The sequence below is a fragment of the Phasianus colchicus genome, chromosome 19, assembly GCF_987193195.1.
Source record: "Phasianus colchicus chromosome 19, bPhaCol1.hap1.1, whole genome shotgun sequence".
Taxonomy (NCBI): domain Eukaryota; kingdom Metazoa; phylum Chordata; class Aves; order Galliformes; family Phasianidae; genus Phasianus; species Phasianus colchicus.
The window spans coordinates 6,781,897-6,799,465 of NC_143454.1; the positions used below are offsets into that span (position 1 = coordinate 6,781,897).

General features: G+C 38.4%; 1 protein-coding gene across 4 annotated transcripts in view; it reads right to left on the reverse strand.

Annotated features, from left to right (window-relative positions):
* The window catches only part of CDK5RAP2 (CDK5 regulatory subunit associated protein 2), a 73,011-nt gene that overhangs the window by 7,504 nt on the left and 47,938 nt on the right, over nucleotides 1–17,569 (reverse strand). For all 4 annotated transcript variants that reach the window (XM_031601594.2, XM_031601593.2, XM_090121441.1 and 1 more), the window contains 11 exons: nucleotides 15,051–15,645; nucleotides 12,980–13,212; nucleotides 11,411–11,459; nucleotides 10,237–10,424; nucleotides 8,953–9,078; nucleotides 4,614–4,730; nucleotides 3,028–3,217; nucleotides 2,691–2,812; nucleotides 1,374–1,622; nucleotides 358–441; nucleotides 5–252 (listed from right to left, as the gene is read on the reverse strand). In XM_031601594.2, coding sequence (XP_031457454.2) covers nucleotides 5–252; nucleotides 358–441; nucleotides 1,374–1,622; nucleotides 2,691–2,812; nucleotides 3,028–3,217; nucleotides 4,614–4,730; nucleotides 8,953–9,078; nucleotides 10,237–10,424; nucleotides 11,411–11,459; nucleotides 12,980–13,212; nucleotides 15,051–15,645 — 2,201 coding nt within the window. The remainder of the gene's footprint in view (nucleotides 1–4; nucleotides 253–357; nucleotides 442–1,373; nucleotides 1,623–2,690; nucleotides 2,813–3,027; nucleotides 3,218–4,613; nucleotides 4,731–8,952; nucleotides 9,079–10,236; nucleotides 10,425–11,410; nucleotides 11,460–12,979; nucleotides 13,213–15,050; nucleotides 15,646–17,569) is intronic.

The following is a 17,569-nucleotide window of genomic DNA, read 5'->3' on the forward strand; positions in this document are numbered from 1 at the left end:
TTACCTTTATTCCAGGCTCCTGCAACTTCGTACCAGTGACCTCTCTTAAAGTGACCTCCATTTCTCCCAAGACCTGTTGCCCTTCTGAGATCTGTTTCCGGAGAGCATTGTAATCCTCAATCAAACCAAGGACGTGGCGCCCATTTTTGTCTGCCCACATCCGATGCCCAGGAACGAGCCGAGGGGTACATGATGTACCAGAAGATGAGGTACTGCAGCAGTCTAAGTCATCTTTAGAGGCAGAGTGTGTACCTGGCATAGAAAAACAGTATCGATTTTTTTTTTTTTTTTATCCTTACACATAATTGACATGAGACTTCTTTCAAACATGCACATACAGGATAGCTCTGCATGTACCTGTTTGTGCCAGCGAAACGCCATGTCCGTGCTTCTGCAGCTCACAAATGTTTCTGTTGGCAGCAGGGCATTTGCAAAGATTTTCTGTACATCAAAAGGGAAGAAGGAAGAGCGTATCAATAGAAGTTAACACACATTAAAAAATCATCCTGGGTCAACTTCTGTTCCTCTTTTCTGCTGATGCTACACTTAGACTCAAGAAGTAGGGAAATACAGTGAATTTTCTTGTACTCAGGCCGAGCATCTTCCATCCTTCACCCACACTCATTATTTTTGGCATCTACCCAAAGCTGAAGATATCTCCCAAACTCAAGACATGGCTGCAGTCTTGGGTTTGCAAACCCAAGCCTGATGAAGATATTTTTAATCAATTCCATAAGGATGACACTCTCCAAAGCTACACTGTACATAAGGTCAGCTTATACAAGCAGCGGGAAGGGAGACTTTATGCTGTATGCATGGAAAGCTGCAGAGCACTTCAGCAGAAAGAAAGAGCTTTCTTGTGCCCTGTTCATACTGGGGCCATAACCCAAAACGTAGCAATAAGAATACATTTTCCCTGATTTGCTGCTACAGTATCACTTAACAGTGATTGAAATAAAGGTAAAATATTTCCCAAGAGCATAAAGGGGAAAACTGATTTATACAAAGACCATTTAGTGAACTTATTGATCCTTCCTGAGTCAACCACAGCAAATGCTATAGAAGCCTGCATTAAAATAAGAACACTCCAGTAAGCAAAATTTCTGGCACTTTAACACAGCCATCCTTCCATCCCAGACATTTTCCGCAAATGCTTTTCTTGAATGAGAAAGAAGTGACAGTTGGAGCCCATAAGACAGCACAGTGTGCATTTCATCACCCCGTGCACTAATAGCTCTACAGGAAAGGGATTTGAAAGGCTGATGGGCAGTTCCCAAACCGTAGAGTTGGTGTTGAATAAAGTTTTAAGAGCATCTTTAAAAAAAACAAGCAACAGGTTCTACAGGGTAACAAAAGCACTTGTGGCACAGTACCGTTCATTCCTGCATAATGCTGAGAGTCTTGTTTGAAAAGATAATTGATATTCACAGCTGACACTGATCCCATTTCCTCCTTCTTTTCTTTTGAAAGCTGCTCCTCTAATTTTCCGTGCAAAGTCTTGTTTGTCTCTATGCTTCTTTCAAGCTGTACTCGCAAACTCTGTATTTCAGTCAGTAGTTCATGTAAGTCAACTGGATTATTCTGATCTTTTCGAAATTCTTCTGATGCATCACATCTGGGATCTGAAACGATTTGAAAGAAACACTTAACATCTTTCACAATTAAAATAATATCAGCCGTTATCAAAATGCTGAACAAGTAAATTATAGCCAGTTTTATCCTCAGTATTAAGAATTAACTACAAACGGCACTGAGATAATGGTTTGACAAAGCATGTCTTAATTGCTTTTACTCTCAAAAGATCTGAAGAGCTGAAAATTATTTTGTACTTTGTCCATAAAAGCTAATAAGTCTCATACCAACAGCAAAAATATAATAGTAAGAGAATGAAGAAGATTTACAAAATTTGAAGTGCAATAAAGCACAGTCTGGGGGAAAAAGAAGTAATGGGTAATCTTGGAATACGGAGGAGGGATAGAGGACAACTGGGAGTTTAATTTTACACACTGCAGAGAAAAAGAAAACTGATCACCTGGCAACCAGCAACAAATGTGAACCTCAAAAAAGAAAGGCTGCATTCATCTTTCACAGAAGGGGGTCGGTACACAAAAAATTTCATGTGTTCTCTAATGCTGAAATCAAACTGTTCTCCAGATAGTGGAAAGGATTCAAGTGGTGTGAGGTGGGTGCTGCTGCTCTCTAATTACATTACCAATGCTTCAAGGAAATGTACTTCTATCCCTGAGCCAACAGTGGCTTAATGCCTTACACCAAGAGGGTTGTTCTGTAGTTAAGCATGAAATACAGTAACAGCAGGGCATATTACTTCATGTTGGAAGAAGAGAAAAGCTGACTTTCACAAGAACTTCCGATGGGAAATTTGCTGGATCCTGTATGCTGTACTGACTAGCATTCTGCTTTTTTACCTAACCATGCTACCCCTTATATTTGGTGCCATCTCTTCCATAAAAGGTGGAAGGCAACCTGGACGTGCCTGGTCAGAGCACAAGCACACCTCGCAGCTATACTTCAAGTAAAAAGCAGCATTTTATCATCTGGCTCTTGCTTCTGCTTTTGCAAAGCAAACCCAAGCAAAAACAAAGCAGTAGTGCCCTACTGTCTTTTGACAAGATCATATCCAGGGAGAGAAGGACTGCAGGAGCTAAGGGTAAAGAAATAACTGTTTATACCTGTCCTCTTCCTCCTTGCTTCCTCTAGCTTTTCATAAACTTTGATTTCAGTTCGGAGCGACTGCAGTAACTTCTCATTCTCAGAGAGCTGATGCTGCTTTACATTCATTTCTGTTTGCAACCTGTTAAGATCCAATAAATCACTAAGTTAATAGTTGAATTCTTAGCCGTTATTTCAAGATCTAGAATCCAGTCCTCCTTCCTCAACAATTCTTCCGTTGCCTTTTGAATATATCTATGAACCTGATTAATGTTAATGGCTGTGGCTAAATACATTCACATCACATTGACAATTTTCTTCTCTAAATGCATGTCTAAATGTGGACAGAATCTATACCTGTTTAATTCATTACGACTGCTGTAAATTTCACATGTCAGATATCTGGTTTCATCCTCCTTTTTGCCAATTTGTTTTTGTAACCTTTCATTTTCTTTCTTGATGCATTCATAATCCTCGTGAAGATGTTCAATGATTGCATTCTTTTTAGAAAGAGATTCTCTTAGCTTTTCATTTTCCTTTTGTTTATCTGAAAGAAGAAACACGAGGTGTTTGTATTGCCTATAACACATTAAAAGCTATGCTTTTCAATAAAATCAGCTTTCTTAGAGACTGACAGAAAATAGCAGCTGCTCTTGTGAGTATTAGGATTTCGCTTTTTCGATTGTCAAATGATTTTTTGCTATACACATTTCCTGTGACAACACAACATTTAACCCCCAAGACTTGCGAGATGTTCCATAAGAGGGCTCAATAAAAACCTGTGTACAGCCTCCTTTGCCAGATGCCCCACCACGTCTTGGAATTGATCAGAAGGAAAGCATTCAAAAACTGGAGGCAGCAATTTCCCAAAGAAGGCACATTAACTTTGCTAATCCTCCCAAAATAACTTTTATTATTTGTTAGGAAGAAAAAAAAATTAATAGGATTGCTTCTAGGAGTTGCATTCATTCCATCTTGTCCCACAGAAATCCCTTCATCCTATCTGTCCCAGTCTTATCCATCTGCCAACTTTATCACAGCTGTCCTCCCTTCCATGGTACAACAATTCCCCAGGACCAAGAACTGTTGGTAGGGGCAAATGACTGCTGCAGCCAAAGAAGTCTACAGGGACACTAAGTCACCCTAAGTGAACCAGCATTAGAAAAGGAAGAGGCAAGTTTGGCAAGGTAACAAGGCAGATTCATTCCGACTCCCAACAGTTAGAAAATCATTCCTTCACCTTCAGTAGCCGTGCTGAAAGCTCATGCAAATGGTAATACCCACGTGCTGTTGACAACAAGTACCTTCAGCCTTCCACTACTAACAGGATAAGCTAAGATTGGACCCAAGATGAAAGCAAGCAAGAGGTACATAGGCAGCTTTCCTCCAGGAACAAAAGGAAAAGAAGCTCACAACTCTGGAGACATGGATATTATTTTAAAACTCAAGGGCAGCAATGCGTTATTCATCACAGCTCTTAATATAAAAAAGAAACACTGGTATTATCAGATCATATTGTCAGATGTAGAAACAAACAAAAGCTGTAATATTTTAACAAACAGTACATTTAAAACACAATGATAAGCTGGAAGAGGCACCAAAACAGAGGGCTTCAGAACACAGACATGGGGAAAAAAGGATTATGAAAATGGTAATAAAAGGCACAGAAGAAAGAGGGGAAAGGACATTATGAAAAGAATGGTATATAAAAAGAAGAATGGAAAAATGAAAGCACACATCAAATGGAAAATGCTACGAATAAAGAGAAAGGAGCATTACTGCTTCACTTTTATCATTGTTAACCCCAGTGTGAGTGCTTGTGGCTGAGCATGGAATTTCAGGTGTAGGAAGAACGGTGAAGGTAATTTAATGGACTGTAAATACTTCCTTGTTTTCTGATTTGGAATGAGTTGCAGTCTATTTCTGTAAAAGCACAGTTTTACCTCTGGATCCTTTTGCCAGCATTGCATTCAGAACTTGATTTTGCTTTCTCAGGAAATGTACTTCAGAAGTGAGAGAATTATGCTGCTCTGAGCCATGGATAAAATTGTTTGCAGAACCTATAAATATGTACATAAAAGATGATTTATGAGTCATCTCTAGGTCATTAAAGATTAAACTTTCCAGACAAGAACAATTTTTAAAATTGCAGAAAAACATGTTATGAAAGGTATTTATCCCCTATGTATTTTGAAGGTTATCCTTACAGACTGAAAGACAGTTCAGGTTAATGCCAAGTAACCTAAAGCTCTGCTTCACAAGTACCTCTTGTTGCTGGGCAGCCATTACCCAAATTGCAAAATTATCCCTGCTAGTCTTTAACTATCAGCCAAGAACACACCAGGACAAAATGCAGCAGTATTTTGTGACATTGCTATTTTAAAATAATGCAAACTGTACCAAGGTTGCTCTGTTCATTGCTCTGTTCATACAAACCTCTGCAGAGGACAGCTAGCTTTTACAAATGAATTAACAATGGCTAATGAAAGAAGTAATGTGCCTGTTAATACATATGATGCCATGTTACTCCAGAGTGTAAGGGTGGAGTCACCATCTTTGCCTCCAGTTACAAACTGAGAACCCATTTATGATGGCAGGGATGAAGACTCATACCTCTTTATTTCAGATATTTAAGGTTTATACAGCTGAGCCTGTGTTGATCACCTTGGGCTTCCATCAGTGGTCATGGAGAGGCACAGGAACCCCTAGAGAGGGACACATCCTCTGCACATCCCTCTGGGGAGGAAATGCACTGTCCCCCAAAGGAAGGAACTTCTTGCCAGCGTCTCCAGGAGGAGCTGTGTGTGACTGGATTTAATGTCTGACTGTTAGAAACTCAGGGTTGGTGAATCCTACTCTGAAGGTCTCACATGAATGTGAGTGTTAAATCGTGTATCCACATCAGATAAACTCCAGCCCAGGTAATCCTCACAACGTACTGCATTTACACTACTCATCCCACATTGATGTGTACAGCACACCCTGAAATCTGCCATACTCCATTCTCAAGGCAGCTGCCTTGCAAACACAAGTCAAGTAACTGTTATTGCCCTTTATAACCTATTTGTAGTCAGTAAAACACTTCAGAACCCACTGGAATTAACAATACCATTAAAAGTATTTTTCAGTTGATTGGTTATCCCAGCATCTACTATGCTTTAGTGCTTGAGATAACTGCATGAGTGTCAACTGTTTGGTTAATAGAGAAATAACCAGCTGGCAAAAAAATTAGTGGAATGTATGAGGAGGATGCCTTTCAGCTCTGGCAATTCAATTCAATTGGATTTGCTGCACTTCCTCTGAATAATCTCATTTTATTGTAATCCCAACTGAAGCTTTTACCAACTACCTGACTGGGATGTAGTGTGCCATGATATGCACCTCTTGTCGTTACTGAAAGACTCACAGGCTCTAGAAGCTCAGCACTAATGGCATTTTACTATCTATATGTTAAAGAGTTGAGGTAGCTACGTGAACTCAAAAGGCTTTTTCCTTTCAGATTTTAACAAAGCAATTCAACTTCAAGTGGCAAAGCTTGATGGTCTCATCTTGATTCTAATTTAATTTATTGCCCATCACCCAGCTTTATCCTATTTGAGAAGTTATGCTAACACAATGACTGAAAAGCTTTAGAATATAACTATTAGTTATCTTACATAATAAGGGATAATGCAGAGCCAGTGGTAATAAGGCCACAATCCTGCAATTTGACCTACTACTGAGACTACTACTTCTGTGCAGAGCCCTGCTGACATCAATTATGCTCTCCATAGATGCAAAGGTCCATCCAGCCAGAGTACAGTGAAGCATGAGGGCCTGCAATTGGGATACACTTAAGTTTTCATTATGTTATGTGCTGAGCACTACGTGTGAGCACTAAGAAAGCCTACCTTGAAGGTTTCAAAGAAGCACTGGCTGAAAGACAGGCACTACAGAACATCACAGCAAAGAGGAAGGGAAGAAACACTCGTTCCCAATCAAAGCAAAATAAAGGCAAAACAAAGCTGAAGTCTGAGGACAGACATTAGTTGCTTAAGGGTTAAAAACGGAAACAAACCCCTTTTAATGTTAACTGCTGTTATTAACATTTGAAACATAGGAAACTCAAAATTAAACCTTTGATTTTATTTTGATGCCTAACATTTGAAATGATTGAAGCAATTATTTCAGTTCTACTTGCACTGCAAATCTCAGCTCTATAGTAATGATGTAGTCATTACCAGCACCTTGTATCATTTATAGAATGGTGGAAGCCCAGAGGCACTCAAATACTTTGAAAATCAACATATTAAAAATAGCATGGCAAAAAAAGCGGGCAGGTGTGTGTGCATACACAGATACAATATCTGTCAAATAGACAAGAAAAATTCTTTGTGTTAAATTTATTTGAACATACAACTCAATATCAGACAGATTTAAGAGGCCCTCATCAGCAATTAAGTTATGTTACAACTTGGTTTCGATTTTTAAAAGAAAACAGACTAAGGATATTAAGTTAAAACTAAAAAACTGTTTTGAATGATTATGACTCCAAGCTAAAATCTCCTTCAGCTCCACTTGGGAACTTCTTTTTACACTGAAAGTTAAAACATAAAATAACAAAACCCCACAAACAAAACGCATCTATTATGAAAATAAGTAGCATCATTACTAGAAAAGGAGATAGCTGAGAACATGAAAGAGATCTTCAGAACTGAGAGAATCAGAAGAGCTGAAAGAACACAGTAACAAAAAGGAACAGCTGTAACACACAGCTGTTTTTTCCTTTCTTTTTGAAGATTTTCCTCCATGCATTGCTAGATGCACCAAGGCAACAAGAAGACAGACAGAAAGCATAAGACAGTTTATAAAGAAAATATACTTTCATTGCATTAATGGATGCCCTTGCCAGAATCTTTATGAAGCTGTAACAGAGCTGGAAGTGTTTCAGTGTGGTTATTTCAAGAGAACGGTGTGCCTTTCCAGCACTGTAAATACTTCATGTATGAAATGGATGCTTTTTTATACGCCATTCCAGCAGCGTAAATTATTCCTGAAAGCACACTGCCATTTGTAGGCAGTATCCATTTAAACAACAACAGAAGTGGATCGTGGGGATGATGTAAAACATAATGAATCTGATGTCAATATTAGTGAAACTGAGTTAAGAGGAAGGCATAGATGTATTCATTGCCTGCTTCCACTCTGAGTAATATTACATATTAATCAATTGTTCTATAGGGAAAAATGTGGGAAGGAGAACAAGAAAAGGGAAAAATGTGGGAAGGAGAACAAGAAAAGGGAAAAATGTGGGAAGGTATGTCTGGTGCTGTGTGCTTGAAAGGTGCTAGGAAATGGTCCTTAGTGAGAGCCTGGCCACCATCTCATGAAAAGTTTTAAATGCACCACTGAGCTGAGTTTTCAGAGGTGCTGAACACTACCAATGAAGAGCAGTAATTCTGAATTTGCATGCTTATTTTTAGTATTTTTCATCCACTGCTTTATATTAGAGTTTGGAATGAAAACCCACTCTATGTTAAAATTTCCATCAGTTTGACAGGTACTTCTCATTAAAAACTCACAATGTCATTTTGTGTAGAACACATTTGTCACAGTAATCAATTCAAATGACAAGTTGAACAACAAGGCCTAGGCTCTGAGTTCTACTGTGGCTATTTGTCCTTTATGTACATGAAACCTGGCTTCAAAAATGTCAGAGAGCTGCACAGAACGCATCTCCAGCAGCGCTGTCTGTGGTGCACTGACCATCCTGAGCACACAGGGAGGAGAGGTATGAGAGCTAATTCCACAGCATTCCTCGTTTGTATCAATAGCAGCAATGTAATTTAGAGCAAATAGCCTCCTCTTTTCATACTGGGTTTGGGCCCAACTGAAATTATGTTGTTAAAATTGGCTTTCTTACCTGCAACTGCCCCTGGCTGGACATGGCAGAGGATTAAGAGGGTGACATCCTAACATCCAAGACCATTATAACAATAATGATGTCCTAAAGGCAAAACGAAGCGAGCTGTTCGCTGATAACAGAACTAGAAGGTCATTCAATTTTCTGGGTGAAATTCAACCACAGTAACATCAAATGGCATAAAACAACCTGGTAGCACTTCAGTCCTGTTCTCTTAGCAACACTTACAACTGTAGGCTCTGTGGTGTATCCGCATCCCACAGAAGCTCTGTGCATCTGTACTGCTTCAAGCAGTGGAGTTAAGGTTAGGATTAGGCATTCGCTCCCTCAGGCTTCAGGCTGAAGAGGTGGATTTAAGTTATCAGCAGACAAATTCTTACCTTGATCTAGCTCTTTGTCTGTTACTTGTCTCTCAAGCTGCTTCCTCAGTCTCTCATTGTTTTTTATGGAGTATTCCAAACGTTGTCTCAGGATTCGAATTTCATTCAGATACTCCATTAATAACTCTGCAGAAACCAAGAGATCACTTCTTATTTAGAAGAAATTCTTCTTATTTGGACCACTTCTTATTTTGAGTAAATGATTGTATTCCTCTCCACTGAGCACTCCTGTCAAATCTGATGTGTGTTTATATAAAAAAATGGCACAGAACCATTCAAAATGTTACACATTAAGTAACTGTCTCCACAACAGGTATTTCTCCATTTGAGCCCAAACCACACGTACTGAGAACTACTCTAAATGTTAACAGTGGTCCAGATTCCAGGCTTTTTAAACATCAACTTCCTAAAAAACTGTAGCAGATGGAAATGACATCTAGTCAGAACACTCCCTAGATTCAGACATGAATCCAAAGCTCTGCAATACAGCCAAACATTCAGACTAAACACACTAAGAGTACACATTCTTCCTTGTAACAATAGGAAGCTTACTGGAGTAACTCAGATATAAATTTGACTTTGGCTCACACAATGCATACCTTAATAAATAAATCTGCTCTATCAAGTTTCATTACAGTACCTGTTCCTTCTTGCTTTGCCATTCTACAATTTTTCTTCCACTGGCTGTAAGTTTCAGCTTTACCCAGGAACTTATCTGTTTTAGCTGTCACTATCTTATTTGCCAGTTTATCCATGTCATACACTCCTGGTTTACTCTGCAATATTTTTCTCCTGCACACTACGTGCTATCTCAGCTATTAAATTTTCATTGCTGCCTGTAACAAACTACTGCAAGCGCCGCTCGTGCTTAGTGAAACTATCCAGGTCAAACATGACACCGCTTATTAATTATGCAGCACTTACAATTCTCAAGGAAACACAACACTGGCTTTTATAAAATTAGAAAATCTTTCTTTTTCAGTGCAATAATCTCTTGACAATTGTCTATTTTCCCTCATAACTTGTCTATTTAAAGACCGTCTGGAGTACTGTAAAAGATGATAGTCTAAAACAACAAAGACAAAATATCGTAGTTAATTCTGTTTCAAACAGGAGGTAGTTCAAATCGTTGTCATCTCTGTATGCCTTATTACTGAAATTGCAATGATTATGCAAGATACTGGAAAGCTGAAGCAGACAAACATTCTTCATTATTTCTTAATTAGTTCCCTCGTGTCTTATTTATCGCATTTTCCCCAATACCTTCATTGGGAAGATTATTACCTGGGGGAAATTTGCTTGGCAGAAGTGCCAGTGTGGCATGCTGTCCTTCTCCTAGGTCATGTCTGTGCTCTGGTGATCCAAGAGATGACTTCTCTGACAAATCAAAATCAGACAGGCTTTGAAGAGCAGATGGTACAGGTGATTCATCCTTAAGCTCCTCATACATTGTGGCATTCTTCTCATTTTCCCTTTTGAGACAACATGTTTTAAAATATAAGAATTATTCTGTTATTTTGGGAGCAGGAAAAGACAGCATGGTATCATGTTTACAGGACAAAGGTAAAGCAAGTGATTTTAGGTGACTAAACATTACAGAGCACTGTGTTAGCTGCACGTATCAAGACTGAAATCCAAACCTCACTGAAGTCAGCAGGAACAACCAAAGAATCTGAAGCCCAGCGTTCACACTGCAGCACTAGGTGGGTCACCTCTGTGCTAAGGGGACCTCAAACTGCCTTCAATGGGAAGCTGAGGACTTCTGTAGCACAAAAGAACCCCAGGCTGGCAGAAATCCAACATATGCAGCCAACACCTGCTCTCTTCACCTTCACCCTTATGCTGCTTTCTTCAGCAGAATAGCGTTTTGAGAATGAAGTACAACAGAACTGTATACTGGTGCTCCTGAGACAGCACCAAGATCACACAACCAGAAAAGCTACCCTTTCTAGCAGCTGCAATTAGGATAATACCTAAATATACACAGTGGTGTCTTATAGCACAACAGTGAACGTTTTGTTTCTTTGTGAAAGGGAAAACCCTGGTAACACGATGTTTTGCCTCAGTAATTAAAGCTGAGTAATGCATTGGTGAAACACTGGCATAGGTTGGTGGTGGATGCCCTGTCCCTGAAGACATTCAAGGTGAGGCCAGATCAGCCTCTGAGCACCCTGACCAAGATGCAGATGTCTCTGTTAGATGTTTCTGCTCAGTGCAGGAAGGTGGACCTTTAATGATCTCTTGAAATGATTCTATGATTTGCTGAGAAGTAGAGGAAAAAACCCAAGCTTGTTTTCTGTGAATATTTTACAAACAAAATGTATACTACTGAAACAGGCAGCATAAAAAAAGTCCTCTCCAAAAAGTAAGACAGTTAGGTTGGGCTGCAAAACATGGAGTATCCTTATCAACTTGTCAAACAATTATAAATTTAAATAACACTGAGTTGCACTCTTACCTTTGAGCTAATTCATAAAGTATGGTAACTTCTGCACCTACTGACTCTCCTGCAAAGCAAAAGTATCTGATTAATGAGAGAGTCTGAGAATAATTTTTGTTTCCCCTCCATCTCAAGCAATTCAAACACAGAATGGTAAATTAATGAGAATTTGGAGAAGCCAGCAGATTCTCAACACGCTGTGCATTCATGTCAAATACGTACATGAGAAAAACTATTTATAACACAGCAACTAAACTTTCTTTGGAGTTCAAAAAAATGACCAAGGAAGGACTGAGCAACATATGTGCCAGATTTTACAGTCTTAGCGTTTTAGTGAGCAGACAGATGAAATATCCTGCTACATGACAAAAGGATTAGGGGTACATGTCACTGCTATTTCAATAAAAATTACACAAGAACCATTCCAGCTCACTTGGATGTTGGCCATCTGAAGCCAGGCTAACAAGCTGTCCTTAATAAAGGAGCACACATAGGGCTCTGCCTGCAGTACTCTCAGTGGAACGGTGTGTAAGCACACACACAACTCAGTGCTAGAGACCTGGGCTCAGACACTAATTTGAATTAGGAAATAAGAATTGTGTCGTGTCACCTTGGCTCAGCACAGTGCAAAATTTTTGTGCAATTAAGCAAAAGTGGCAGGCAAGAGTTGCACAGCTCAGATTTCAGGGGAATGAACTGAAGGTCAGGATGGAAATGCAGAGACAGACGGCTGTTTATGCACCTTCTTTACAGTCAGTTCCTCGTAAGCTGGATGTTCTTTATCACCCTACAAACATCATTTTATTTTACAGTGTGATTCAGTGCAATAGCATGGTGTTAGATACATTGAATTGTCTCAGTGGCTTTTCATAGTATATAGGATACCATCTGTTGGCTTGGTGGTTTTTTTGTTGTTGTTTTATTTTAAAGACATTTAATGTTTATTCACTGCACACTCTTCCTATTTTTAATGCAAGGAATCTCTGTAGCCACCAAAATCACTGAAGACACTCAATCTTTTATAACACTGCTATGACACACTGCCCGTTAATACCTTTTTCTCATATACAACCCCCTTCTATGAGCCATCACAAAAGCAAAATGCTGCAACTATCTTTAAAGAAAGACAGAATACAGATCATTGCATGGCTGGAGCTGAACGTTCCCAAACAAAGGGATCTTCCAGAAGCAATGTCAGGAAGACACAGGGGTTCTGGGTCCCTTTTTTTAGGGCAATTCAAGTGCTTGGCTGAAGATGTCCGTTTTGCAGCTGACATCTGCAGAAGCTCTACCAGCTGTTTGGGTGAGAAACAGCACCATTTGCAATCATAGCACTGAAATTAAAATTTTATTAAACTGTAACCACTGGGTTTAGAGCGGTTTAAAATACTCTAAGACAACTCAAAATGGAAGGTGCCAATGCAGAGGGCAACTGCAAAGGTAAAACCCAGTCTTTTTAGATCTTCCAAGCCAGTCCATCGCATAACACATTCAGAAGCAACCACGAAGAAAGTAAGGGTTTCATTTCCACAGACACAAAACTCTACATGAATGCACTTCAAACGAGCACAAAGCATTGCTACTTACCATACAGGAGTTTCCTTTCCAGCTTCTCAAACAACAGCACACTTTGATTCAGCTGCTCACGGAAGCCTTCAGCAACGTAATAATCTACATCGCTGGCTTGAAGCAGTTCCTCAAAAGCCTTAATAAGGCTCGTCAGATGCTGATGGTAAGTGACACAGCCACAGCGGATCTCTTTAATTTGGTGGTGTTGAAAGGAAAGCTCTTGAGCTTGTGAATGAACTAATGAATCATATCTGAGGAAATGAAATTATCTTTGAAAGTAATTTTCTGACCGTAAATAACATTTAAATATAAATAAAAAGTGAATTAAATTTATATTTCTAAGCTATAATTTGATGGGACTCAATTTTCTTTTAAAATGCTTTTATGGCCACAATGACAAACGCATTGTCTCTAAGTGCTGAGTTTTGTATCTGTGGGCATAACTGGTGGTTATTGTCCCTCACTTAACTGCTTCATTTTTAAGATGTGCAGAAACTACAATGAACTGGTTGGCCTGAAAGTAACATGGATTGCATCGAAGGTGCCAAAATAAATAAGACAGAATACACTAAGAGAATGTTAAAGAATTCACTTATTTTTTCTTGTTATTATTATTTTTTTTTTACTCAGTATGGAAACTTTCTATACTGGCCACCAAGAACACATTTGACTTTCATCCAGTTTGATGAATTCTACACATCTCTGCATGCTTATTACCAAAGGCATGACCATGGCAACCACTGCAGTGTTCAAACTCTTCTCCACAAGCTAGGGTCTATGTATCAGTTCAGAACAGTTGAATTTATTCTGCACTTGTGAATACAGACATCTCCTTTATATTGCAACTATCTGTAGCACAGATGCACTCCCTTTTATGGAAACAAACATCAGCAAAAGGAGTGGATCTGAAAAAAATGCAGGGAGTCGAAGAATAGAGGTCATAAACAAAATCTATGATGGTGTGAGTTGTTATGGCATTTTTATTGTCATTTGTATAGGGAGAGATACATAATTCATTTTGGGGGCTGTCATTTGTGACTCGTGTAGTTGTTCTACACAGTGGCCATAAAAACCTCACAGAGATCCATACCATCCCATTCCTTAATTCACACAGTTACATCTCCCTTTGTAATATGAAAGAGGTGTACTTTCAAGGAATGTAAATTTATACACACTATGTAGTAAGACTGTATTTTATGACAGTAGTACTAGAAGATAAATAATTGTCCATCTTGCTGGTTGCTCACTGTCTCCAAATATTTCTACCCAAGCATTCCAAAGGAAGCCAACAGGATGAATACCTTTCTTTGTAATACTTCCTGTTATTCTATCAGCCCTCAAGAAATTAATGACACTACAGTCAGGGAAAAAAAAGGTTTGGTCTTATGAGCCCACATTTTACGTCTGTGATTTGTATATATGCTATCAGAGATGCTGCCCCTAGTCCTTCCATGTGAAAAATAGGACTGATACTTCCCAGCCTCCCATAAATGATTTTCTAGCTTGCAAGTTTATGCCATAAAATTTCATTCATTAATTTCAATATATATATACTTCTACATCCTTCAAAGAAGGCACTACAGCATAGAACTGCAAAATAAATTATAACTAGAGTCTCAGATTCTTATTTTACACATAAAGTGTGGTCACACAAACAGAAGGGTTTGCATAAATATGTCAGCCAGTTTCCCAGGGAAATATTTGTAGCTTAGTGGGACCTTCCATTTTTCTAAACATGTCAACTGACAATAACAACCTCTGAGTGACATAAGGTCATCCCACTTCATAGAGTAACCAAGGATATCTGAGTTTGCTCAGGAGAAGATATTTCACTGCAGAGCTGTAGGCCTGAGGTGCAGAAAGAGATCCATAGCATCCCTACTGCTGACAGTACAAGCTTTTCAGCAGTTCTGCACTAAGAAATATAGTATTTTGTACTTCAAGACATCTCTTAATTAAATACTTTAGTTGTTTTATATTATATTAGTAATATTTATCATGTAGCGCAACACAGTTGTATGTGAATATGATCTATCACTTGGTAGTGCTGTTTAGAAAAAGGAACTGAAGCAGTAACAACTTTACTCACTTGGATGGTGATGTCTCTCTCAGTTTGTTTTGAAGACAGTACACTTCATCAGGATGCATATCTGTCACCAGCTCTTTTTTGAGGTCCATCTCATTAGCTGAGAGTACTTCCTTAAAGTTTTGTGCTGGCCACAAGGTTTGTGCTTTTGAAGACTGTGAATTCCTATTTTCTGTGTGAATCTCATAATCCCTCAGCTGATGTAAACCAGAAAATGGTTTGATTTCTTGCATAGCTGTATCTTGTACAAAACGTCCTTCCCCAGGCAAAGCTGCATCACTCAGAACTGCATTGGAAATACCACTCAATAAAAGCTGGTCAGAGGTCTGTAAATGAAATACGAACATTTTGTACTTTTCAAGTTCAGACTGCATATTCTTAATTCTTTGTTTCAGTTCTTCTGTATCATCTACGACTTCACAGTCATCAAGTGCATCTGTGCTTGTTACACTCAATTTGAGAGAACGAAGACACTTGGAACCTGAATGTACTGTGGCTGAGTCAATGTCCTCATGTTCCACTGAATAAAGCTCTTCATTTCTTCCTTTTAATGAATGCTGGATATTCACATCGCTAATGTCATGATGATTTTCCATTTCTGAAAAACAGGAGGCTCGTGTGTGAATATTAATATTTATTTATCTAACATTCTGTTCTTAACAGCACTAGAACGAATTCATTTACTTCTATAATGACTGAATAAAAATGCAGAATAATTACAAACTGCACCACACTTGTTTTGGCCCTTTCACCTCTTCCTGTGATTTGCCCATTAATTCAACTTAACATCAAATACTGCAAACTCCTTATCAGCTGTCAAATAACCAATACTCAAAATAAATCCACTTTCTTTTCCCAAAAGATTGAAAATTACTTTTGGTATATTCGTTTCTGAATCAGAGACACTGACGAAGCCCACTTCTTTCCAGCCAAAGGGATGATAACTTCAGACATAAGGCAGAGAGGTTTAAAAGCTGACTGTATGACCTTACATGTGTCTTTCTAAAACTTCTAATTATATATTCTTTTTCTTCTCACTTCAAAATCTATGTAAAACCATTTGGAGCAAAAAGTTGGTGGAATTTTAAAAAGACTATTAACAAAATAGTAAAATTTGAAAAAGAGTCTTTAATAACTTCTTTTTAAAAACGTGTTCAAAACAAAATTCATTAAAATGCTCGCTGCTAAAAGTCTTACCAGCACTTATTTGGCATTCACAGCACATCTCATGGTTGTCTTTGCCACTCTAAGTAATGAAATCAACGCAGACTCAGAGCAATAAAAGTTATATATATTGCTACATATGCTCTATGTTAATAGTTCTGTGTGTGCTGAGGGCTGTAAGTATCAAAGAAAATGGTATTTTCTGGTTACCAATAAATTAAAGTCTCCCCTTCTATTAATTCTGCAAAAGATCTTAACTACTTAGAAACTCCCTTCTGGGAGTCATTCACTGATGTTGAGTAAGTCTGAAGAGTTTCAAATCCCTTTTCATTCCATGGAGAATGAATGCGAATGCCCAAAATCTAACTCAGAGTAGTATGTTTGAGGGGACAGCTGTATGTGGAGTCTTAAGTTAAGCACAAGGATGAGATAATAAGAACAAAATAACCTAAAAAGAGGAGAAAAAGAAAAAGAAGCTAGATCACTGGGATATCAACATATTTGAAATCAAGGGTAGATGATATTCTCTGCAACACACAGATTGCTGAACATCATTTACATCATTCCAAAGGCAAAAGAATCACAGGACAGAAAGGCTTCTCAGAAAGCATTCAAGAAGACACAGTGAATAAGAGATGCAACATTAAGTTCATTCACTTCTCTTCTTCCTCCTCTACCTGAAAGGCACAATCCTGTGACTTGGTAGTTTATTTCTGTTGAAAGAGATGCAAAAAGGTTGTGGACTGAAGTACCAGATGAACTCAAACTCTGTAAACTTGATTTGGGGAATAAATGTTTCTGATTAGAATATGGACTATAGTTCTTAATGAATGGTGTTTCATTAAATGCTAAAATGCCCCATGTGTGTGAGTGTCCATGCACACAGAGCATGATGCTGCAGACTGCCAGGCTTCAAGGACTCTTATGAATAAAAACAGCAATGTGATCAAAATTGACTATATCCTCTGTCTCTTGTGAACAGCAGGTTAACTACATTATTCAAGCCCCTCCATAAATGACTGATACACAGTAATAAGCTTATTTACATTTTCATTAAGGGATTTCATTAGGTTTCAACCTAGTTGAATGCCTTCAAATAATTCAGATAAGTAAAATTCTATCATTCAACTGCTTCATTCTAATAGTTCTTAACTAGATGCAGGAGCATAAATATGTAAAAAAAAATATATTTAATACAGAACAGTGTTCAGAAGCAAGGACATTAACAGCAGAGATCAGGGGTAGGCACACAACTCACTGTTTTTACTGGTATCCAGATTATGAATTCCTCTGACCCTTCTGAAAACATAACCCTTAAAAGACTAACTTGGATTCTTAGAGCAATTCATCCATACTAG